Raw genomic sequence first — 25,621 nt, forward strand, 5'->3', positions numbered from 1 at the left:
TGAAAAATACAGATGTCTTTTACCTTCAGCTCAACTTAGATTTGCCATCTGAACAGCTCCATGCTTAATTTAACTCTTTGTATGACTGATCGTATCCAAGCATTTAGTTAGCAGCGATGGTTTAAATTGAAACTTAAAAATATACTTTTTTCCCTTCCATTTATTCCTGTCTTAGTGAATTAGAAAGTTCAACTGCACCATATCCCTTTTCTTGTCCTCCCTGAATCACAAAACTTTAACACATAAAAACAAAATATGTGTCTTTTCCTGGTATTGTTATCTAGTCTGATTTTTTAAAATTTAAGATATTGATTGTTTTATTGAAAATGTAAGACTTTGATGCTATTTTAATTTTCCAAAGTAAGCTCATAATACCAATTTCCCCAAAGGTCAAAAACAATATATTAAGGAAATACCACCTGCTACTTAGAGCTTGCACAGGAAATTTGCATTTCCACTTTGTAATGCATTATTTGGGGGTAGGAAATGACAGCCTGCTTCATTATCCCAAGGCTCAGAATCCCAATAGCTGCAAAGCAGCAGACAAAAAGAAAAAGAGGCCAGTGTCCATTTTCCCACCAAATATCATGGAATGTACAAATTCAGTAGGAGAAGCCAAAAAACATGTGTTGAAAGATGCCAAGCTCACCCCAAACTCTCTCTTCTGTCCCCATGAAAGCCAGGCTTGCCTGCCAGCCCACTTGAGTTGGGCTAGTTTCACAGAGGGCCAGGTACAGGCCCTGGGCACATTTTTCAATCTTTTGTAAATAGTCCCTGAAGGATTAAGTTGGTGGTCATGGCCGTACCCTTTAACCTGCCTCAAAGAGTGAGGGAGAGCTCATGGAGCTTGCCTGTCCAAAGTTCAATAGACCCTTTCTGAAGTTTTATTTACACACCAAACAAGGTTGAAGATAGATTACTTCCTACTGTCTAGCTCACAGGAAAGAAGCATTCTGTTCAGATATAATATATACATTAAGAAACAAAAGAGTTGCTGAAAGCTTCTTCTCTTGTAAGCATTCAACTATACTGGGGCTAACAATATATTCTACTCTGAAATAGGCAGCTTTTCTTGAGTGTATCATCTCTGTCCTCTTTATTCTCATCTTCTTCCATCTTTCATGGTTTTCCCCCTCTACAGTTCTTACTGCTGTATATAAAAACCTCCATTCCTCGCCACATATCCCATACTTAATGTGTGTGATGGTTAAAGCCACCTGTGTCTTGACACGTTACAAAAATGCATTCAATTCATCAGTGATTTTATCCTGGTAAGGGCAGTCAGTTTATCCAATTGTTTTTCCCCAGTGAGTCAAATGAATATCCTCCTTAAAATGAGATATTTTCAGTAGAAGTTAGTTTAAAATTGAGTAGAAATGGGTATTCACCAAAGTGCTTGGTGTAAGGTGCTTCATGTGCTTGAAGAATTGGTGTAAGGTTTTGTTACCTACTTGTGTAAATTAGCTCCTTAAATACACATCTCTGTATAGATGAGATCACCTCTCAAGAACCCTTCTACCTTCAGAATTCTGGGATTCGGGATTTAAGGATAGGTCTTCTGCAATCTAAACACTCCCTTATTAAATTTGCAGATTTCTTATGTATATATATAATATATATTACATATATACATATGTATGTATATAAATATCTAATACATATATACATAGGTCTCTTTAGGAATATCAAGTCGATACATTTTTTTTCAATTTTTTAAAACAAGAGCAAGTGTTTAAAATTAGGATTATCTTCAAAGAGGAAAGGTATTTAAATTTTATAGTCATAATGCACCATGAATAAACAAAACAAAATTCTGCTTTAAAAATCAAGTATGGGAAGGCTGCAACACTGAACTATAGAGCATGGAAAACACGAGAAAGTCTTGCTACTCAAAGAGATGGTTTGACAGACTTTGGCCAGAGAACAGTCCTCAGTATTTATGTAGGAAGGAGTTTTGAGAACAGAGAAATGTAGAACTTGTATGCACAGTATCCAAACACCTATACAAAAACTTGGCCATGGCCAGGCGCGGTGGCTCATGCCTGTAATCCCAGCACTTTGGGAGACCAAGACGGGTGAATCACAAGGTCAGGAAATCCAGACCATCCTGGCTAACACGGTGAAACCCCGTCTCTACTAAAAAATACAAAAAATTAGCTGGGCGTGGTGGTGGGCACCTGTAGTCCCAGCTACTCGGGAGGCTGAGGCAGGAGAATGGCGTGAACCCAGGAGGCGGAGCTTGCGTGAGCCGAGATGGCGCCACTGCACTCCAGCCTGGGTGACAGAGCGAGACTCCATCTCAAAAAAACAAAAACGAAAACAAAAACAAAAACTTGGCCACTTCTCTGAATATTTTAATTGCGATTCTAAAAGTTTGCTGTGCATAGACCAATTCTTAAAATGGTAAGAAGATTAGAAAAATGGAAATCCCAAAGTAAGATACATACATACATACATGCATATATACAGTATACTATATATAAATATATATGCATTCTTTGTCTTTGTATCCTTTATATATGTGTAATCTTTATACAGATAAAAATACAGCCATGCACCACATAATGACGTTTCACTCAACGATGAACTGCATATAGTCCCAGAAGATCATAATGGAGTTAATTCCTATTGCCTACTGGCATTCTGATGATCCACACCCTATGTGTGCCTAGGCAAATGTGTGTGCTATATCTTAGTTGTTGACCAAAAAGTTTGAAAATTTAAAAAAAATTTAAAAAGTTACAGTAAGCTAAGGTTAATTTATTATTGAAGAAAGAAATATATTTTTTATAAATTTAGTGTAGCCCAAGTGTACTGTGTTTATAAAGTCTACATAGTGTACAGTAATGTTCTAGGCTGCCATATTCACTCACCACTCACTCACTGACTCACCCAGAGCAACCACAACTTCCAGTCTGGTAACTTCCATCCATGTTTACGTAAATGCCCTATACAGGTGTACCATTTTAAAATATTTTATGCTGTATTTTTACTATACCTTTTCTATGTTTAGATATGTTTTGATACACAAATAGTTACTATTGTGTTACAATTGTCTACAGTTTCAGTACAGCAACATGCTGTACAGGTTTGTAGCTGAGGAGCAATGGGATACACTGTTTATCCTAGACGTGCAGTAGGCTGTACTATCTAGGTTTGTGTAAGTACTCTCTTTGATGTTAACACAACAATGAAATTGCCTAAAGATTCACTTCTCAGAATGTACCCCTATCGTTAAGCAATGTTTGACTGAATATGTGTCTTTATAAAATATATAACATATACACACACATATACACATACATTTATATATATACACACACACACATTTTTGGCGACAGAAATACATATGCATATACATACATACATATTTTATATATACATACACATATATAATATACACACACACACACACAGATACAGAGAGAGAGAGAGAGAGAAAGAGACAGACCAGTAAGCCTTTATTTTCCATGAGGACAGATATTTGTATTATCTGAGGACAAGAGAAGTTTGTATTAATCCAGTAAAGACGTTTGGATAGCTGAAAATACAATTAGCTGTAAGTTAAGGTTCTGGCTTCTAACCCATTTCCTGCTTCTAATAATTAGCTACAAAATCTTGGGCAAGTCTCTGGAACTCGTTAGGTTTCCATTTCTCCATTTCAAATGGGAGATCGTTGTCATAATTTGCGATTTTATAAAACGTAAAGAACGGTTTGTCCCTATCTTCCTCAAAACTGAACTAATTACCAATTTTCTATCACACAGCCACTTAAAAGTGAAGAACTGTCTTTTCCAGTGTGGTTTTTATATTTGGCAGCAAAACTAAACATCTAGCAGAGGCAGAATATGGAATCAAAAGGCACATGGAGCCTTTGTTAAAGCAGCAATTCATCTCTTCGGAAAGTCGTGATCCCTTCCTGGAGCCTGGTGTGGCCATGGATGGTAGCTCACAGGATTAAGTTTCAGAAAATAAGCTTGGTTTTTCTACTATGAAGGGAATAAACTCAGTTCCTACAAGTGTAGCAATTAATGGGCACCCATGGCCATCCCACTCTGAGGGGAAAGGGGCCATTTTGTAGAAAAACAATCCAGGACTGGAACTCAGTTTGAAAATGGTGTTAAGTTGGGCTTTTAAAATGAGTGATAAAACTCCCGTGTGTTTAAAGAAGGCCATGAAACACTGCAACTCCTCCTCGCTTTGCAAAAAAGTAACATCCACGCCATTCACCTAGGAGTCTGCAATGATATATCCTCCTCCCATTACACTTAAGCAGCAAAAAGACTCCTGATAACTGCATGGTAACAGTGATCAACATGGTCATGCAGAAAAACACTTTTCTTTTCCTTTCCTGGAATGAACAGGGTGCCGCTTCTGGAATTAGAGGCTGCATTTCTGTCACCCAAACCTCTCTCAGAGCCGTGTGTGTTGTGAGGCAGCTGAATGTCTCACTGAATGTTTCCTGTGACAATGAGGGTGTTTCAGAGCTTCCTGCTGCTGCCACAACCTTTCCTTTGTGATCTTCATGGTTAATGAGACTGTAAACCAGTATCCACATCAGCATCTGCTGATTGAAAGCAGGTTTAAAGGGCAAAATAAAATGGTAGTGGTTTAATGATTAAACAACTTTTTACTGCTAAACATTTAAGTTGTTTTAATGTCTAAATCAACATACTTGCAGGATGCAAACTGCAATTAGGTGGAAGCAGAACTTCATGCTGTTGGAGTTAGAGAAAAAATTGCTACTATCACTTTAAATGTCAAACTTGTGAACTGGCCTTGAAAGCCTCTGCTCTGCCTCCGTCTCCCCACCTCCTAGGCATTAATTCTATACAGAAAAGTTAAACATTTAATTTGTAAAACTACTGAGAAGTAAATTTCTTGTTCCAAGGTAACTGGAATAATTGTCAAATGCAGATTCTTCCTCCTGAGTAGGAAGCCCCACACTGTTTTGAAAACAATTCCTAGACTTTGTCCCTGTTGAAGCTGATTGAATGCTCAATCACAAGACTCCAGTGTTGTTAGCTCTCACTTACTGCTTTTAGGGGCGGAGTTAACACTTTTCAAAAATCAGAGCTTCCCTAATAAATACAGTGATTTAGTGAAGATTTTGATTGTCTGGGGTTGGCATTCCTGAGGACAGAATAATTTATTTTGCTCTAAGCAGGTGTGTAAAGAGAACAGAGACTATGTTGATAAGAGATCCCTGGAAGCTGGTAATATATTATCTTCTGTAATTTCTTCCAAAAATAGACTTAATGGAAAGAGGATGCATAATATACTCCTTCTCAAAGGAAGCGTTCCCCAATACAACAGAAGCAGTCATTCTAAAAACAGCTTTATGGCTCTGCAGTCAATAGCTCTATTTTCTCCCCTTTCACAACTTCCTTCCTTCTGCTATGTAAGAACTTATGTGAGGGCACACACACATTCACATGTCAGTGCACACAACTGAAAATGCCCCAAGATCCGGATTCTCATTCAAACATCTGCAAGATTATCGAAAACTTAATGATTGCCTGACATGACTTCACCTGATTAATTGATAGTGCTTTTCACTTTATTTCATTTTTTACTCCAACTCTGGTCATGTACATCCATGAATTAACCTTGCATTTAATTCAGTTCAGGGAGCAATTTCTGAATGCCTACTATGTTTGAAGTTTAGACACAAAGATATATAGGAAACGATGTCCACAAAATATAGGCTGCAAGCAGAACACTTCCCCAAAGGTAAAGATGGCACCAACAGCAGAATCGGAACTCTGGTGTCCAAACTGCTCCTAATTAAATGCCCAAGTTGCAAGTCAGGTTAATTGGTCAGGCTAAGGTCTTGGAAATATAAATGAATGTTCTATGCCTAAGATGTTTTCCTTAGCTACTTCACAAACCAGAAGAATAGTTCCTCCTGCTCAGGACCACTGAAATGCTTATTAGAAATTGTTCAAAAGTCAATTTTTTTCAAATTTGGGACATGTTTTACCTTGAGCGAACAAAAGATATGAAGAGTAGTTAGAAGCACACCTGGTGGCAAAAGCTTATAACCTTAAATGTAGCATATTTACTTTAGAAATTGTAGAAGAGATACTTTTGAGCTACTCAAAATTAATAGAGTTTTTTTATTTATAAAAATATTTTAACAATTCAGATTGGAATTTCACATTTGAGGAATACCAGGGTTTAATAAAAGACAGTAGATGGAAACTTTTAAGGAAGGTCTGTTTAGAAGCTTCTGGGCATTTTCAAGGGCTGGAAATTAATGGCATTCTTTCTTTATTCTGTTAAATTTTACCTCAGAACATATGGTTTCTCTCTTCTTTGATAGCTTTATTGCCAGCCCCACTCTAGAAATATGACAGAATGGCAGAAGAGGGATGGAAGAAAATAGGAAGACCTGTTCTGAAAGGCTGGGAGAGAGTTGGAAGGCCCGGGAAGTTGCCAAATACTTCATAATTAATTTTTTTTTTTTTTTTTTTTTGTAGACGGAGTCTTGCTCTGTCGCCAGGCTGGAGTGCAGTGGCAGGATCTCAGCTCACTGCAACCTCCGCCTTCTGCGTTCAAGTGATTCTCCTGCCTCAGCCTCCTGAGTAGCTGGGACTACAGGCATGCGCCACAACGCCCAGCTAATTTCTGTATTTTTAGTAGAGATGGGTTTCACCATGTTGGCCAGGATGGTCTCGATCTCTTGACCTCAAGCTATCTGCCCGCCTCAGTCTCCCAAAGTGCTGGGATTACAGGTGTGAGCCACTGCGCCTGGTCAACTTCATAATTACTGATATTTAGAGTGACTTCAGGGATGTGTGTGTGTGTGTGTGTGTGTGTATGTGCATAGGGGGGTTTTGTGGTAAGCTGAGGCAACACAGAGGCAGAGGACAATTGGCGATTTGTTACCCCATAGCTTTTACAAAATTTGAGTCCCTCATCCATATTCATTTTACAGCCCAGAAATTTATAACATATTTGAGAAGTTGGGACTGTCTTCAGATACAGCAAAAAGAACAATGGGATTAGAAGCAAGTCAGATGAAGAAATATTAAAATAATTTTATATTCTAATTTAAGCTGGTTCATTTTAACTGGGCTTCAATAACATGAAGAAGAGTGAGAAGTGGGTAAAGCTTCCACTGCCCTGAATAAGCCAAGACAAGATGGACCTTCCCTACCCTAAGAGGAATTTAAGTTACTATTAAACAGTATCCTTCCCAAGGTGGGCTGGGGGTGGGGTCAGAGAATGACTTTCCTGGTTTTTTTGTTTGTTTGAGACGGAGTTTTCTTCTTACTGCCTAGGCTGGAGTGCAATGGTACAATCTTGGCTCGCTGCAACCTCCGCCCCCCAGGTTCAAGAGATTCTCCTGCCTCAGCCTCCCGAGTAGCAGGGATTACAGGCAGGTGCCACCACACCCAGCTAATTTTGTATTTTTTAGTGGAGATGGGGTTTCTCCATGTTGGTCAGGCTAGTCTCGAACTCCTGACTTCAGGTGATCCACTCGCCTCTGCCTCCCAAAGTGCTGGGATTACAGGCGTGAGCCACTGCACCTAGCGAGGATGACTTTCTTAAGGGTGATTAAGTCTGGCATCTCCCATCAGAGCTCTAGAGCTCCCATTTGAGCCAGAACATGGCCCTTATGTTGCTGTCCTACCATACTCTTCTAGGTTCCCACAGGGTACAGGAGCCTACAGGAGTTTCAGTTATTCACTAAGTTTTTTGATCTTCAGCCTCAGAATATATTTTGTTGGACTGGTCCAGTGCTGTAGCTGGCAAGGGGAGCCCACTACTGTACCACTTATTCCCTGAAAGCCCAGGAACTGACAGTGGTCTGAATGTAACACAGGGAAGCCCCTAGTGGGTGTTGAGTGTTCCTTCATCAAAGAAACATTCCTCTTCCTCATTCTCTCCCCTAACCTCCAGTCTTTAGAACATCACTTTATATAAATCATAAAAATGGAGCTGCTCTGCTTTGGGAGTGGGAAAGGACCCAGAACCTTGTTCTTTTATTTCCTGAGGGGTCTTCTTTAAGAATGGCCATAGGGATTTGTTTTTCTTCTTTTTTTATTTGATTGGATCCAAGTTTACCAACTAAATTAGCAGAAGGCCCATGCTGCCCTTCTTTGGGCACAACAGTTGGTGGGGATGACCGGCTTCCCCTTGTTTCCAGTTGAAGAAACTAGGGAAACGGTCATGCAATGAAGTTTCCCAAGGTTGGCGTATTAGTCCATTTTCATGCTGCTGATAAAGATATACCCAAGACTGGGAAGAAAAAGGTTTAGTTGGATTTACAGTTCCACATGGCTGGGGAGGCCTCAGAATCATGGTGGTAGGCGAAAGGCACTTCTTACATGGTGGCAGCAAGAGAAAATGAGGAAAAGGCAAAAGCGGAAACTCCTGATAAACCTATCAGATCTCATGAGACTTATTCACTATCACAAGAATAGCACAGGAAAGACCGGCCCCTGTGATTCAATTGTCTCCCCTGGTCCCTCCCACAACACATGGGAATTCTAGGAGCTACAATTGGAGCTGACATTGGATGGGGACACAGCCAAACCATATCATTCCTCCCCTGGCCCTTCTAAATCTCATATCCACACATTTCAGAACCAATCATGCTTTCCCAACAGTCCCCCAAAGTCTTAACTCATTTCAGCATTAACCCAAAAGTTCACAGTCCAAAGTCTAATCTGAGACAAGGCAAGTCCCTTCCGTGTATGAGCCTGTAAAATCAAAAGCAAGCTAGTTACTTCCTAGATACAATGGCGGTACAGGTATCAGGTAAATACAGCCATTCCAAATGGGAGAAATTGACCAAAATAAAGGGGTTACAGGGCCCATGGAAGTCCGAAATCCAGTGGGGCAGTCACATTTTAAAGCTCCAAAATGATCTCCTTTGACTCCAGGTCTCACATCCAGGTCATACTGATGTAAGAGGTTGGTTCCCATGGTCTTAGGCAGCTCCACCCCCGTGGCTTTGCTGGGTACAGCCTCCCTCCTGGCTGCTTTCACGGGCTGGTGTTGAGTGTCTGTGGCTTTTCCAGACACGTGGTGGAAGCTGTCAGTCGATCTACCAGTCTGGGGTCTGGGGGATGGTGGCCCTTCTTCACACAGCTTCACTAGGCAGTGGCCCAGTAGGGACTCTGTGTGGGGGCTCTGACTCCACATTTCCCTTCCCCATGGCCCTACCAGAGGCTCTTCATGAGAGCCCTTCCCTGCAGCAAACTTCTGCCTGGGCATCCAGGCATTTTCATACATCTTCTGAAATTTAGGTGGAGGTTGGCAAACCTCAGTTCTTGACTTCTGTGCACCCACAGGTTCAACACCACATGGAAGCTGCCAAGGCTTGGGGCTTCCACTCTCCAAAGCCACAGTCCAAGCTGTACATTGGTTCCTTGCAGCCACAGCTGGAGCTGCTGGGACACAGGGCACCAAGTCCCTAGGCTGCACATAGCATGGGGACCCTGGGCCTGGCCCACAAAACCACTTTTTCCTCCTGGACCTCCAGGCCTGTGATGGGAGGGGCTGCCGTGAAGGTCTCTGACATGGCCTGGAGACATTTTCCCCATGGTCTTGGGGATTCACATTAGGCTCCTTGCTACTTATGCAAATTTCTGCAGCTGGCTTGAATTTCTACTCAGAAAATGAGATTTTTCTTTCCTATCACATAGTCAGGTTGCAAATCTTCCAAACTTTTATGCTCTGCTTCCCTTATAAAGCTGAATGCCTTTAACAGTACCCCAGTCACCTCTTGAATGCTTTGCTGCTTAGAAATTTCTTCTCCCAGATACTCTAAATCATCTCTCTCAAGTTCAAAGTTCCACGATTCTCTAGGGCAGTAGCAAAATGCCACCAGTCTCTTTGCTTAAATATAACAAAAGTCACCTTTGCTCCAGTGCCCAACAAGGTCCTCATCTCCATCTAAGACCACCTCAACCTGGATTTTATTGTCCATATCACTATCAGCACTTTGGGCAAAGCTATTCAACAAGTCTCTAGGAAGTTCCAAACATTCCCACATTTTCTTGTCTTCTTGTGACCCCTTCAAACTGTTCCAGTCTCTGCTTGTTGCCCAGTTCCAAAGTCACTTCCACATTTTCAAGTATCTTTTCAAGAATGCCCCACTCTCCTGGTACCAATTTACTGTATTAGTCTCTTTTCATGCTGCTGATAAGGACATACCCGAGAATGGGAAGAAAAAGAGGTTTAATTAGACTTTCAGCTCCACATGGCTGGGGAGGACTCAGAATCATGGCAGGAGGTGAAAGGCACTTCTTACATGGCAGTAGCAAGAGAAAATGAGGAAGAAGCGAAAGTGGAAACCCCTGATAGACCCATCAGCTCTTGTGAGACTTATTCACTATCATGAGAATAGCACAGGAAAGACTGGCCCCCATGATTCAGTTACCTCCCGCCGAGTCCCTCTCACAACACATGGGAATTCTGGGAGATACAATTCGAGTTGACATTTGGGTGGGGACACAGGCAAACCATATCAATTGGTAATAGGAGAATTGCATTTAAAGTACACATTCTAAACAAATCTACATGTTCCTTGTCTTTTTATCTTTTTTTCTAGATTTTCTATTATATTTTAGTAGGCCCTTGATGTTTTTGAGGACTTGGCAAGCCCCCAGATTCACAGTCTCTAAACTTGAGAATCCAGGAAACAGTTCACTCAGGTTTGGAGATTTCTCCTGAAACTGTATTACTATCTAGAGGCAAGCATTTCCTGTGCACATCCTCATACCGCAAGTTAACTCCCTTTCCAGCTTCTACCCGGGACTCATCTCTCACTTCATGGCTATTTTCACAAAGAACTCCCCCATCACTAAAAAAGGGTTTTGTTTCTTTAAGAGAGTTACTATGTAAACTCAAATTAGGAAACAAATAAGTCACATTGGGACTACCGGCTATGTGTTGGCTCACTTCATCCACAACTAAATGATTTTCTCCCAAACATCAGTTTCCTGGAGCCAGAATTCAACTTTGTGCCCAAGAAAAGTGACAAATTACTAAATGTCATGGACTTAAGAGTTCATTTTTGGTCATTAAAAGCTGGTTGCCTGAGGCCCACGGTGTTCTTTGTAAGACGCTTTGAATCCTTTGTGGATTGAGGAAAAGCAGGATAATATTAACTAAGCCACAAATAAACAGCAAATCTGAACACCATTTGGTGAAAGATTTGTTCTATTATGCTATTCATATACCTATTCTGCCACCTATTTGATTCCACTGCATGTCTTTCAGTGGTATTGATGAATTCACAGACATTGTAATTCTTATCAATTGAATGGCAAGTAATAGAACACGCTATATCTTCCCACGTGGTTCTCTTTATCTGTCTTCCAGAGTTGAGAAAGTGGCAGATTTACATAAATGTTTAAGAATTATTAGATTAGCCTTTGAAATAACATTAAATGAATTTAACATTTTGCTTAAATTCTTATTTCATTGGCAAAAATCTGCCCTGGCAACACCTGCCTTACTACTAAAGCATCTCCTAGGTTGCCAGCTTACTTGCTCTTGCTTCGGAAGTTTGGGATTAATGGACTATAGGTACCTGCTTTCTGCAATCCTGCTCAAGGCTCCTCTGCATTCACCCATTGTTATGAAAATCAGACAAGAGCAGAATAGGAAAAGTGGGTCAGCATATATTTGGTTTTCCAATAGGACCACTACTATTTTTTTAAAAATTAGGTATTTTGCTTAATTTACTTTTGCTTTCTTTTGAGCCAAGAGCTCATGGACTACTGCTGTATTTTCATTAGTGATACAGTCTTATGTATCATTTACCAAGTACACCAAAATGCCTAATGTATATGTTAGGGTGAGTAATAAAGACTGGTTTCTCAGGGCGCCAGTCCATATTTTTTATAGTGCTTTCTGTCTTCCATTTTCAGGACTTAGCAAGTCTATGCTGTGTAATGTTCCCAAAGGGATGTGGCTATAAAATGTGTGAGGTCTGATAAATGTTCTTATCTGAGATTTGCCCATCTTCCGTGGGAAAATTCTATCAGATGAAACAAGACTGTCTAGACCCTTTTCTTTCTCATCTTGCTGAGAGATTTACCAGAACTGTACCCCTTCCCTCCTGCAGAAACATTTTTTTTACATCTCAAGGTGCTTTGAAAATTGCAGTCAGCCCACTGGTATCTCTAGCTCTACAACATCATTGATCTCACTCCTAAAAATAGGAAATACTGCCAGGAAATGGATGCAAACAATTCTTACATATTTAATAAAATAAGTAACATTGTTACCTTTTCCAGCTATTTCTCTGTTGCCGTTATAGGAGCATCTGTGGTAGAGCATTTTAAAGTTATATACAGATGTCATCCATAAGACTATTTTCAGAGTCTCCAGCCTCCTGAAATTTGTCAACACCATTCATCTTGATCTTTAACAAAATCTGAGTTTTGTTTCTTTTCTTAAAAGTTTGAGAAAAGTGCATTTAGGTGTTTTTAAAGCATAAGAAGGTGAAAATTACATTTTTGATGTTTTCAAGGGCCATTTTTCTTATTTACGCCATCACTGCATACAAAGTGGTTGAAAATAAAAAAGTTGAAATTTTCCAAGCATTCAGCATAAAAAATCTTATAGATTAACTACAGAACTATTTCCCAGTATCAAAATTAATTAAACGCCACCACCAAGTTTTCTCACCAGCCCTGCTTTCGTTTCCCATGTGCACATTTCTCCTTTCTAACCAAGCTCCACTTCTCTTTATAAGTCCTTCCATCACAAAATCAAAGGAACATGTGATTTCCCTCCAGAACGACACTGCCTTTAATTCATCTGCAAATGCTGACAGGTACTCTTACGAAAATGGAACCAAAAAGAGGTGAAGGAAAAGACAGAGAAGCATATTTCAAATCATTTCGACCCATTTCTTCATTTTGCTAAGATTAGGAAGGACATTTTGTGGAGCTAAGTAAGAAGGCCATTTCACAAGCACTTCACAAGGGCATTTCACAAGAGGGTCTTTAAGAGACAAGACAGGGGTTTGAGTAAATTACTTAGAAAATCCAAGTTTAAAAGCCTCTTCTGAATGAAGAATGGATGTTTTAGTTTGACTTATCAAAACTGGATGTTTTAACTAACTAAATTTCTAGATAATTCTTCATTTTTTAGAAATTACTGACAACATGCTTTCTTTCTCTCTACCTGTTATCAAGTATAAAGTAAATGCTTATAGAATTGTATTAGTTACTAAAGAGATACACAACAGTAGTTCTTGTCTTTGCTAAGAAACTTAAAGTTTCATCGCAGAGACAAGATGAATGTCAAAGAAACAACTAGAGATACGAACAAAGTAAGGGCCAAACCCACAGATCTAGGGCTCCATAATTGCACACTCCAGGAAACCCCGGCCTTCTTCAGTCCTTACTGCTCTTTCCTTTCCCCTTCCGTCTCTTCCTTGTCCTTCTTTTTCTCAATTCCTGTTCTCCCTTCTGCCTGTTTTATGTGTTTGGCCTGTCAGTGATGCTCACAGGCACTGCTGAGTACTCTGCTTTATGAAAACGCCCATGTTTCTATATCTGCTTACTTGCTTGATTCATTCATTCACTCATTCCCTCCCTCATTCGTTAAACCAACACTATCTTATAAAGCTCTGTACTAGAGAGCATGGAGGAAACTATCCAGACCAGACCCAGATTCGGCCTTGGTTTCACCTCTCTGCAGTCCTAGCTTTTGTCATTTGCTTTTATGGAAGCTGTCAAACACCATGGCTTCTTACTGAACTTCTTAGCGACTCCCCCGTTCCAGGGATCTGTGTTGCCTTCTCAACATTCTCACGGCCTCAGTGGCAGAGACCTTAGGCCCTGGGACTCCTCAGATATTTGTCTGCTTTTTCTTCCTTCTTTTAACTTCTCCCCCTCCCTACATGCGTTACCACTTAGTGCCCCCAGGGCTCAGCCAGGGGTTCCTAGCTCATCTTTTCCTTCTCTACTTATTCCCTTAGTGCAGCCATAAGGATTCAATTACCACCTATACTCAGATGAGCCCCAGATCCCCATCTTCAGCCCTGACCCTTCTTCCTCTTTTCAGTCCCTTATTTCTCAATGTCTACAAAATATATAGGCTAGACATTTCATTGCCATATAAAATAAACATGTCAAAACCAGATTTTATTCTCTCGCCGCCCAAAGGCGCCTCTGCGGGCTAACTCACCGGGAGCGGCCCAAGTGCCGCTGCCCCAGCTACCAAGGTCTGCCTTCACCAGCTTCCTCTTTCTATTTGTTGTCCACTTTTCCCTGCATCCTTCCCTCAATTCTTCTACTAAGCCCTACTAACTCTTTCTCTCTATTATTTTCCCAGACCTAAGCCTTCAAGGCTATTTCCATAGCCAAATAACTCTTCTGGATATTAACTATCTCAAAGTCAAAAAACATAAATCAATACACTCAAAAAAGTAATAAACAGGAAAACCTTCTTGGGGTATCCTGCACATCCTAAGACCGATCAGGAATAGTTCCTGTCACGTGTTTTCTAGTGATTTATAGAGCATTAAAAAAATGCTTCAAGCTGGAGTTATATGCGTATTGTTTAAGCTTTTCTATTTACTTAATAGTTGTTTTTATATTATGTTCCCAGGGAGGTACTGGCCTAGCAGACACATTAGAAATAAATGCGGAAAAATGCAGACAAGATTAATTTAACAATGGAATTGCAAGCATATCCATCAAAAGACCTATCTGCAGTCCAGTACATCATGCTGTCAGGAAATTTTGCCTCTGGCTTAACTTCAAGTTTTCCACTTCTTAATCTTCATCCCTTTTTACACATTTTTTTTTATATTAAAGTATTCTTCTACCTCCTTGAGATGAATGTAAGAATACCTATCAGTTACTGAACATGGGACCACCTTCCTGAGACTTGCAGCTTCATTGACCACCAGAATCAATTTGGCCGAGCCCTGGAAAATGTAATGGTCCACTGTACTCCCTCACTGTTCTGTGGGGGACTTGTCCAAAGTTGTGGGCCTAGTATAAAAGGATCTTCTGTTCTGGCAAGGATGACAGCACGGTATTCCTCTTAGAACGACTGGACTCTCACCTCCTTTGAAGGTTATTAGTGTGTAGATTATCTAAGACTGATGGTCACCCATTCCCCCTTTCCCTCCAGCATCCTGGCTTAGGTCATTTAGATGCTCAGTTAAGTCATCTCTAGAGGCATGGTAGAGAAGAGGGGGAAGTAAAGTTAATATGAATTAACTATCTAGATTTTGCCAATTTGCTATTACCAAGAATCTGTTAATAGAATGAAATTTTTAGCAAAATCTATTTGGGTTAATACCCAAATGCCCAAAATTTAAACCCAAAGAGTAATTACACACACACACACACAAAAGTGTAAGTCAAGACAGGCATTCAAAGGTGCATCCAAAGAAATAGCTGGAACTGGTAGGAGTCATGGCAGCTCATTTGAAGCTGGGAATGAAATGTTACTGACAAACTTCACAGAAGATAAAAGATACAGGAAAAGACCAATGGAATGAGAAAGGAAGGTCATGTGATATTACATGGCACTGAAGAGACAGAGACAGTGAATACTTTTTAAGTATCTGTTTTATGAAATCAAACCACACCAGAGCCACACTGTGATTTCTGCAAAAAGGTGTACAAGAGTGTACTGTACAAGAGTGACTGGAGTTCAGCCCACCCTCTACTCTCTAAGCTGTCCCCCTCTAGGCTCTGCATGTGCCTAGAGTGAGTACCTTTTTCAAATTTGCACAAGGGTGCCATATGGAATGGCACTGAAACTGCATCTTGGGATGCAGACTTCAGTTGGAAACCTAAGAAAGAATAACCGAGTGTTTTGAAATGATCTGAAGGACACCCGATCGGTTTCTATATGAAGAAAGCCACACATAAGGTTCATAGATGTAATGGACAGTTCCTCAAGGTGAAAATAAGATCAAGAGCTACCCTGGACTCCTCCAATGACAATTAAGTGACTCCTTTTGATACTGTTTCCCAGAGATGTTTTCTTCTTGGAGATGGTTCTTGGCAGTAGATTGTCCCGTGGATATGACATCAGGGTGGGGCGTATGGCATGAATACCTCAGCACAGATCTAGTGATGAAACACTAATAGACATTTTTTAGACCAGGTGCAATGGCTCACGTCTGTATTCCCAGCACTTTGGGAGACCGAGGCGGGTGGCTCACCTGAGGTCAGGAGTTCGAGACCACCCTGGCCAACAAGGTGAAACCCCATCTCTACTAAAAATACAAAAATTAGCAGGGTGTGGTGGTGGGTGCCTGTAATCCCAGCTACTCAGGAGCCTGAGGCAGGAGAATTGCTTGAACCTGGGAGGCAGAGGTTGCAATGAGCTGAGACCGTACCACTGCACTCCAGCCTGGGCAACGAAAACAAGACTCCGTCTCAAAAAACAATAACAACAACAAACAACCAAGACATTTTTTAAAAAGCATGTTGCAGGGGGATGAATAAAGATAATTATTTCAAATTATCAACATTGTGTTCAATCCTAGGCTCCATAAGTGCCAGAAAATAGTGACCTGATGTAGAGGAGAGTACAACGAAAGGGAAGTGGAAGGGTAACCAACACTTTTTAGAGCACTGATGACACATCAGGAACACCACACACATCAGCTGTGATGAGGACCCTGTGACACAGGTCCCATGAACTCCACCTGACAGATGAGGGAACTTATGTTCAGAAGTCATGAGCTCTGAGTGAGGTCAAACAGCTTAGTGAGTAACACAGCCCAGATTCAAACCTAGGTCTAACTACAAAGCCCATATTCTTTCAATTACACCCTGCTGCTTATTAAAAGGCTGAATAATACGCCTTATGAGAAAAAGTTAAAGGAAGTTCTATAACTCATGCTTGACAAAAAAGACTGAAAAGTGATATAATGTTTTTGAAGTACTGTCTAGGAAGGACTAACCTAAAGGATGGTAACCAGCTGTTTTGAAACGGGCTCTGAAGAAGAATAGGAAATGGGCTTTAACTGCAACAAGACAGCAAGTTTCCTTACCAGAAAGATTGCACTTATTTGACTCAGTGGCTGAGGAAGACTGTGGAATCTTCTTCCTATGCAGAAGTCAAGATGACTGACCCCGGAGAAGAGCGGAGCAGTGAAGTTTGTTTAAAATGGGGAAGACCACTGAAGGAGTTGACCAGAAAAAAGGAAGGAGAGGCAAACTGCTACAGAATGGTACAAAATGACAGAAGGAAAAAATAGCACAAAATGGCAGAAGGAATGGTGGAACTGAAGAACTGTTGGATGGAGAACTATACAGAAAACAAGAGACTCATGATTATAAGTAATTAATTAATAATGTCTAGTGTAACTGTGCTTGTGGAGTAAATTCCTACCACATCTCCTCTGAAGGTATTTTCAAACAATATAGACTTTTTATCTGAATGGAAGAATTTAAGAGTGGTCCTGCCTCAGAGCAGGGACATAGAAGTGCTAAAGGACTGCTTTGAGAGTTTTTGTCATCCTTAAAACAGCTTCTTTTTTAACTTTTGTTCTCATTTTGGAAACTAAAATGCCCCATTCGGCATGATCATCCTATGACAATCCATAGTTTAGACTTGTGAAAACTGTGGGCCACAGACGAAGAGGGACTCATCCAGTAAATAGCTGATGGAGCTATGGCTTGACATTAAATCCAGGAAGAGATTCCAAATCCAGGATTCTTCCCAGAATCATAATCTATGTTTTCAAACACATTCTGAGGGTTGGCTGTCTGTGAACAACACTTCCTCAGGTTGTTCCTTTAACTTCAATGTGAATCACTTATAACTGCTAAGTAAAACTGATAATTCAGCATGAACAAGACAATGCAAAGGACCCAAGTATCCAGGACTCCCCTGCCACTCTACAGATCGGAGGAAATGAGTTTCAGAAGGGTTCTAGACAGAGCAGAAAGCAAGGTCTAGGAGCTTTTGTTCTTTATTTTGCTGAGGCCCACTTTGAAGACTGCTCCCAGGGGACATTATTTCTTTCATTTGTATATTCATTCATTCATTTATTTAAATTTAAAATACATGAGGTCACACTTTTTGGCCTATTTTTGCAGCACTGAAATTTTTTTTTTTTTTTGAGATGGAGTCTTGCTCTGTCGCCCAGGCTGGAGTGCAGTGGCCGGATCTCAGCTCACTGCAAGCTCCGCCTCCTGGGTTCAGGCCATTCTCCTGCCTCAGCCTCCTGAGTAGCTGGGACTACAGGCACTCGCCACTTCGCCCGGCTAGTTTTTTTGTATTTTTTAGTAGAGACGGGGTTTCACCGTGTTAGCCAGGATGGTCTCGATCTCCTGACCTCGTGATCCGCCCGTCTCGGCCTCCCAAAGTGCTGGGATTACAGGCTTGAGCCACCGCGCCCGGCCAGCACTGAAAATTTTTAAAGCTGTGCACTTAATGAAGAAATAAATGACAGAATATAAAAATATATCAAGTTCACTTTAACATAAAAAATTTGATTAGCTTACCAAAGTAATATGCATAAATTTAAAACTTTCATATTTATTATTTACCTGAAGAATCATTCTGTGAAGTGTGGTAAGGGTTGCAAACTATCGGGTGTTTGGGGATTGTAAAGAGAACATAAACAGAAAGATTAGTGGAAAGATATAGTTAATATAGTATCTAAATCAGGGATCACCAGCCTGAAGTTCTGACACCAGAACTTCCATACAACGTATTATCTATAAGTGTAGATATAGCCAGATCCATAGAGAGTAGACTTTTAGTACAGAGATGCCACTATCATAGTTTCATTTCTGTTTGGCCATGCTTGTAACGTAATTTTTAGAATGGAATTGTTAGTAAACATACAGTTAAATCTGGTGAATCCCACATCCTGGAGATTCAACAGTACTGACCATTTACCATGGTAAGTTCTTATTTCTACACAGATGCCCTGGCTCTGTGTGTGCATAAGGGGCACTTAGAGTATAAAGGGTCTCATCATCTCGGGTATGACAAGAAAGACCAAAAGGGATCCCAAATGTAATGCCGTTTGGTATTGATGAAAATTCTAATGACCGAGTGCTCATTAGGAGGATTGGCTTTTGGAATAAGCCGTGTTCGTGGAATCGAACATGCTAAGGGAATAGAAGAAATGGACAACTTAGAGCATATGACCGGGCCTTGCTTCCTGGATCTTAATCTTGCTGTCATCACACAGCTTTCCTTGGAATCCTGCCAAGCAATGTGCCAGCAGAGAAGCTGCTCTGCTGAGCAGAGGATGTGGATGCCAACTACCCTATCACCTGTTTCCGGGGAAGACTGAAAGCATATTAAGGTTTTTAGAAGGATGATCCTCTCAACCACCAGCCCATTATTAAGCTGTCTTCTTATCTAAAAGCTAACTTTAAAGTCAAGTGGTAGAGATGGTTCATCTGTTATCCCAATCTTTGAATATCTATTTTTCTAACAACAAAGACCAGCTGCTCCCTGCCTCCAACACTTGAATCTAGAGGCATCTTCTAAAATTTGCTTGTTCCTTAAATGCTAATGTAAGTCATCAAAGTATACCAACTGAGTTGGATATACGGAGTGTCGTTTTGAAATAAATAGTTCTATTGTTCGATATCAGCTTTTAAGATTAGAAAATGTCCTCTGCGTATCTGAAGCCTTATTTCTTAATATTGTTCCTCTTGAAGATCTTGTCCATTGCTGCAGAATCTGTGGGGGCTCTAATGCTGAAAGGACAAAGGTGAATAGGAGAATGGGGTGGAAGGAAGCTAAACACCAGCTCTCTCTACCACTGGCATTCAACAACTACTAATTGCTACTAACCTGTCTATACAGTTCAAAAACTTGAATTTGAGCCTTTGAATTCAGTCAACCCTTGGGACAAAGGGTATTTAGCCCCCCCCTTTTTTTAATAAGGCAAAAGGAAACATATAGGAAACCAAAAGAAAACCATGGAGATGCGCATTTCAGTTAAAGTTGGACAGTACTCCAAGAACTAATAAGATGTTTTAAAAATAAAAAAAGGAGAAAACTGTAAAAAGTGTCTGAGGATCTAGTACCCCAAGTTCCTACCAGAAGATGTCATGAAAACTCAGGGACCACAGACACTGAACAGGGAGAAATGCATGCAGGAGCAAAGGAAAAACAGCAAAATCTTATGTAGAATTATCAACTACATGTGTTTATATTCATGGCTAAAGATACAGAACATCTTACTCAATAGTCTATAAAATTGGGACAATAGAGCGTATGTTGTAGGCATGAGGAGTGAGTACGATGTAAAGATTTTTAAGTAAGACATAAAAGATTTAATGCAGTATCTTGGTCAACAGTGACTACTGTTCATGACTGCAATGCTAGTCTTTGAGAGAATACTCGGATTATAGAACAAAAAAGAAAAAGACCTGGAGAAGGTATCTCCTCTTGATGATGGGGACCTGTTTCATGAGAATGGTTAGGCAATGACTTCATTAAGAGACTGAACAGAAGCCCCTTCCTTTGACTAAGGGCAGAGAAAGAAGCATGTTTTCAGCTGTGGCTGAGTAAAAATGAGTGTAAGAACCACCTGGAACACAAAGAGGGGAGGAGGACAGGAGCCTCGTCTTCACTGCTTTGGTCTTTAGCTCCTCTAGTTTTTTTTTCTCTAGTATATGCTCTCTCTCCTTCCTTTCTCTCTACCTCTTTTCAACATATCATCTTTTGTGCAGTTAGCTTTATTTGCCCTTTTTACTGGTCCTAGTGAAAGCGTTCTGTACATTCAACATCCAAGATGTTATGCATGCAGCCATCTCCTAAGAGAGGACTACGTGAGCCCAATTGGTCACTGAGGGTGTTAATGTGGAAGCCAGACTTCTCCACCTGAACAGCTGGTTTTGCGTGTGTTTTCCTCCACAGGCTTAAAATATAACATCTTTGTCCTCTAAGCCGGGGATAAAATTGTGTTCAATGGATTTACAGAGATGAGGTTATATCTCCATATTCATGCCCGTGGATGTGCTGTTCCTACATTCACATCTATACAGGCAAAAAAGAGGCAAATATATCAGATTTGAAGCTTGATGGTTTTTGGTTAAATTAGGTCAAAACTCCCTATTTTTCTTCATCATCCTTTTTTTTGTTTGTTGGTTAGTTGGTTTCTAAATAGACTCCTTCAGATAATGGCATCTATTTCCCACTTCACCCCAGCTTTAGATATTTTTCATTCTCAAGTTAGCCTGAGAGAATAATAGGATTTCTAACTTTGTCTTCCCTATGACTGAAAAATTCAAACTATGCCTGTAAAACGATTAAATGGAAATTAGGGATGCTAAATATTACACATTACAGGAATAAATCGGAGATAAAAAAAAAAAGAAGGCAATCCATAGTTTAAATTTCCTGCCTGCAGGGCACGCTACACCTTACATCCTTTTAAATTCCACAGGTAATATAATTTATATTAAATGGGGCAGGTCCCAGCAGAAATTTGTGCTGGCGCCAGACAAAACAATTACTTTGATGTGCACTTTTGAAAGTATTGTGGCTCCCAGGTATGGGACTTACATACAAACAGTAGAGATTTAGATGTACTTTCTGTTATTAAAATTATTACATTGCTAATCTGTGATTATTGAGCATAATAAGCAAATTAAAGGTAATCTATTTACTTTTTAAAAGTTAGATCAACAGTTGGAAAGTAAGAAAAATTAAAGTCAGACAGTCTCATAGTTGGCTAAGCTACAATTTCCTAGAAAAGAAGGTAAAACAAATCTTCTGCCAGCGGATGTGTTCAGAAGTAAGCCTTTTTAAGATGATGGTAGGATATATGTTGTAAAGGTAATTATAGTGGAATTCAGGTGGGGTCAAAGTGGATCAAGATTAGAGTTTTGTAACAAAAAAAGCCTTTTGCCGTAGTTGACCACATTGCAGAAACTCCTCAATCTATATGGGAGTTGGATTGCAAAAGTGTGCTTGTGAATTGACTATCGGGAAAGCAGAATAAACTTACTTACTAAAATTACAATGGTTAAAAACATAGGCATCTATGAAGTCCCCATTAGATGCCAAGGAAGATGTTAAAGATGAAACTTCCTTCAAGGAAGAAATAGATGCATAAACAAATAATTTTAACATGGTGCACTAAAATAGCTGTGGATAAATGAAGAAAGTACCAATACTTCCCAGCAACAACTGGAGACATATGTAGCTCATTTTGAAATTGTAAAAAGGTTAATAATAAAGAGAAAAGCAAAAGAAAAAAAAGAAAGGATGTGAAAGGAAATATCTAGAAGACAAGTGAATGAGACTTTGAAGAGATGAGGAAAAATCTAGAGATGTTGGAATGTATGAATAAGAAATCACACCGAGTAGAACAGACAGACTGGAGAATAGAACTACAATACATGTGTGAGATATGCCGAGCTAAGGAGAATGACTCATGCCAATAGTTCCCCGTGCCTGTTCCCAAGTGGGAAGGGGAAACCCAGCCTGTATACAGGCTGCCCTTCACATGTAATGGCTGTTTGACAGTCAGGTACGAGTAATGTAAAGTGCGCTTTCCATGCAACACCATAACTCACCATGAAAATAAGCTAATCTTCAACAAAATTATACCAAACTTAGGCAAATTCTTGGTCCACTTGATTGTCTAATTTGACCTTCTTTTCTCCACAGTGTGTGGTTTCCCCTAAATGCTTAATTGGCAGACTCTATGGATATCTCAATTTTATTTAAAGAACACAGATTTGAGTAATTAAGTGTAAAGAGGCAGTCAAGCTACCTTTGTAATGGCTGAAAAGCAACGGTACAGCTGAAATGGACTGCCAAAATGAAACTCAGGTCACACAGTCATTGAAACCACCCAGAAGCAGTAGAAGGACTGGAAATTATGTTGGAAACCTAATTACATCATTACTATCCAGTGCAGCTGCTTAATCCCATGTCTACCACTTCCCAGAACCACGCGGCCACAACAGGATTGTTACCTAGAAACATCCTTACTGGAAATATTAAGCACTTGTCCAATAATTTCCTGTTAATCACCAATTTCCCTAAATGTTGGCTTGTATGCCTTGTAAGTGGCCACTCTATCTTTCGGTTCTCTATTCTCAAATCACTGTTATTGATGAAGAACTCCCCAAAGAACAGGCCTCCCAGGTCCTTCCAAATAGGGGCACAGACTCCTCTCTGAATTGCTCTTTCATGCTAGTTAATTGATCATTGAGTGATCCCCTAACTTTGGACAAACACTGAGAGGCCCAGAACTCTCAGCATATGACTCCATCAGAGCACTTTACCTCCCCACACCCCCCCTTTTTTTTTTTAGATGGAGTCTCTCGCTCTGTTGCCCAGGCTGTAGTACAGTGGTGTGATCTCAGTTCCCTGCAAACTCTGCCTCCCTGGTTCAAGCAATTCTCCTGCCTCAGCCTCCTGAGTAGCTGGGATTACAGGCACGCGTCACCACACCTGGCTCATTTTTGTATTTTTTTTTTTTTTTTGGTAGAGACGGGGTTTCACCATGTTGGCCAGGCTGGTCTCAAACTCCTGACCTCGTGATCTGCCTGCCTCAGCCTCTCGAAGTGCTGGGATTACAGGCGTAAGCCACCGCACCTGGTAACCCCTTTTTATTGAAGTTAACAGTTCACATGCTTGGCTCCCACTCGTTTTCAGCTACAGGGAATGCCCATACACCTTTGCAGTCAAATGCTAGCCTTGCACAGGTCCTGGCACACTGGAGGTGATCAGTAATTGGGAAAGAAATCCATTTCCGCAGGGTCTTGATCTTTAATGTTTGTAGCAATTATGACACTATATTTGATGCTGAACCTCCAGAATAACTATTAGACAAAAACATCAGCTGCTAAACTTGTAATATCTTATAAGCATGATTTCTGCCCTCAAAGAACGTACAATCTAAACAAAGAATAATAAAAAAAAACCTTAAAATCCTTACTCTACAGAACTTAATGTTCAGCATAATTTGTTATTTTTAACCTCTTTCTTTACGATCTTCTTCCCTAAGACCCTGTTTCTTTTCGCTTCTACCCTTCTAGTGGGTACCACCAGCCCTAATCAGCATCAAACAAAAATATCCCCAAGAGTATTCTATGAGTTGAACTAACTCACCACCCAGATTCTAAATGCTGATGGTAGGGAAGACTAGAGAGTCACCTTCTCGCTGAAGTATGGGAAGTGAAACAACATACTAGCAAGACACTTGTGCTTAGCTTTTTCCTTCTAAAGCTACAGAGAACATGAATAAACACAAAGATGTACCTAAACACTTATTAATGAATGTTGCTGGGCTACTGTGGACCCATTTCTGTAGAAATCAACCTTCAAGAGCTCACATAAAATGGTAACTAATCTGTATGCCCATAAGATGCTATCATCAGAAGCACTGACCCCCCACGTGACCCCTGACAGTCCCCTCACCTCTCCCACAAGACTTCCAAAGGAACACCCCTCCAGCCATTGTTATGTGTGACCTCATGGCAACTTCCCGACATGAGTTTAGCTGCAGGCTGATGTCTAAAAGTTCACGCACTATAAAAACTGGTTTATTGGATGCAAAAGAGAATTAGGACTTCAAAGACTCTTACTCTGTCAAATTAAATTAACATATGGAACAGCAACTAAGCTATGACTGGTATTCATAGCATCAGCTCTTTGGTAAGGCTCTGGCTGGTTTTTAATGCAGTTTGTTCACTGTTTTAAGTGAACTATTGCTGATCTATTCTGGTTACTTAGAAGAATATTTAATGACTTGGGAAACACAATATAATGTGAAGTGTAAAGAGCTGAATACAAAATTACACATAAGGTATAATCCATATATTCTAAATGAGACTCTATATTTAGCTTTTAAAATTGTTTACTTCATAGATAAAAATTTACACTAAAATATTAATATTTTAGTGTATAAGATATAAATATTTATTTAGAATATATTAATATTCTAAATAAGAATATATTAATATTTTAGTGTATAAGAAGAAAATACAAATATTTTTTCTGAGTAGTAAGATTCAACAATTTTATTTTATTCCTTCAGCTTTTATGAATTATCCAAAATTTCCAAAGAGAATGTATTAGTTTAAGAATATATGTATTTTCAAGGAAAGTATTTTTTAAAGAAAAATATTCCTTATGTAAGTAGAAGCATGCAAAGAGTACTGTGCATATACAGGGCAGGCATTGTCATGCACACTGTGTGGCTATCCTCAGAAGAAACGGAGTCGAGTGATGACATGTCTGTGCCGTGGAGTTAGTGTCCACACACAGGTTTGGACATGAGGTATTTTATTTGTCTTCTGCTTTTTCTTTCTATTCCTCAACCTATAAAACTGTAATAATGAATAATCAAAATATTTAAATATTGGTAATATTTTTTCCATTTTGTTTTTCTTCTGGAAGACAGCTTGGTTTCAAAATACAATGGAATCCCATTGAAGAAGCTTGATAAACACGTAAACAAAATTAAGCAGACTAAAGCATGAGAAACAGACAATATTCAACCATTTTTTTTACTTACAAAAACAGCAATTTCATTTGGTTTCACTGACTGTATCAATATTGTTAATTATACAGAAAAATGCCCACTTTAGTATTCATCCTCATTTCCTGTTATATATGTGTATGTGTTTGTGACAAAGTCAATTTATTAGAACCTACTCCCAAAATAAGCACAAAGCCA

At 39.9% G+C, this 25,621-nt stretch overlaps 1 protein-coding gene across 3 annotated transcripts in view; it reads right to left on the reverse strand.

The window, feature by feature from the left end:
- Positions 1-25,621, reverse strand: part of HMGA2 (high mobility group AT-hook 2) — a 139,438-nt gene that overhangs the window by 33,670 nt on the left and 80,147 nt on the right. Inside the window, exon 4 of one of the 3 annotated variants that reach the window (XM_033221374.1) lies at positions 15,543-16,353. The exons of the other annotated variants lie outside the window; for them this stretch is intronic. Coding sequence (XP_033077265.1) covers positions 16,159-16,353 — 195 coding nt within the window. The 3' untranslated portion in view covers positions 15,543-16,158. Of the gene's footprint in view, positions 1-15,542; positions 16,354-25,621 lie in introns of those variants that run through there. 3 annotated transcript variants of the gene reach the window in all.

The sequence above is a fragment of the Trachypithecus francoisi genome, unplaced genomic scaffold, assembly GCF_009764315.1.
Source record: "Trachypithecus francoisi isolate TF-2019V2 unplaced genomic scaffold, Tfra_2.0 Lachesis_group11, whole genome shotgun sequence".
In the NCBI taxonomy this organism is placed as follows: Eukaryota; Metazoa; Chordata; class Mammalia; order Primates; family Cercopithecidae; genus Trachypithecus; species Trachypithecus francoisi.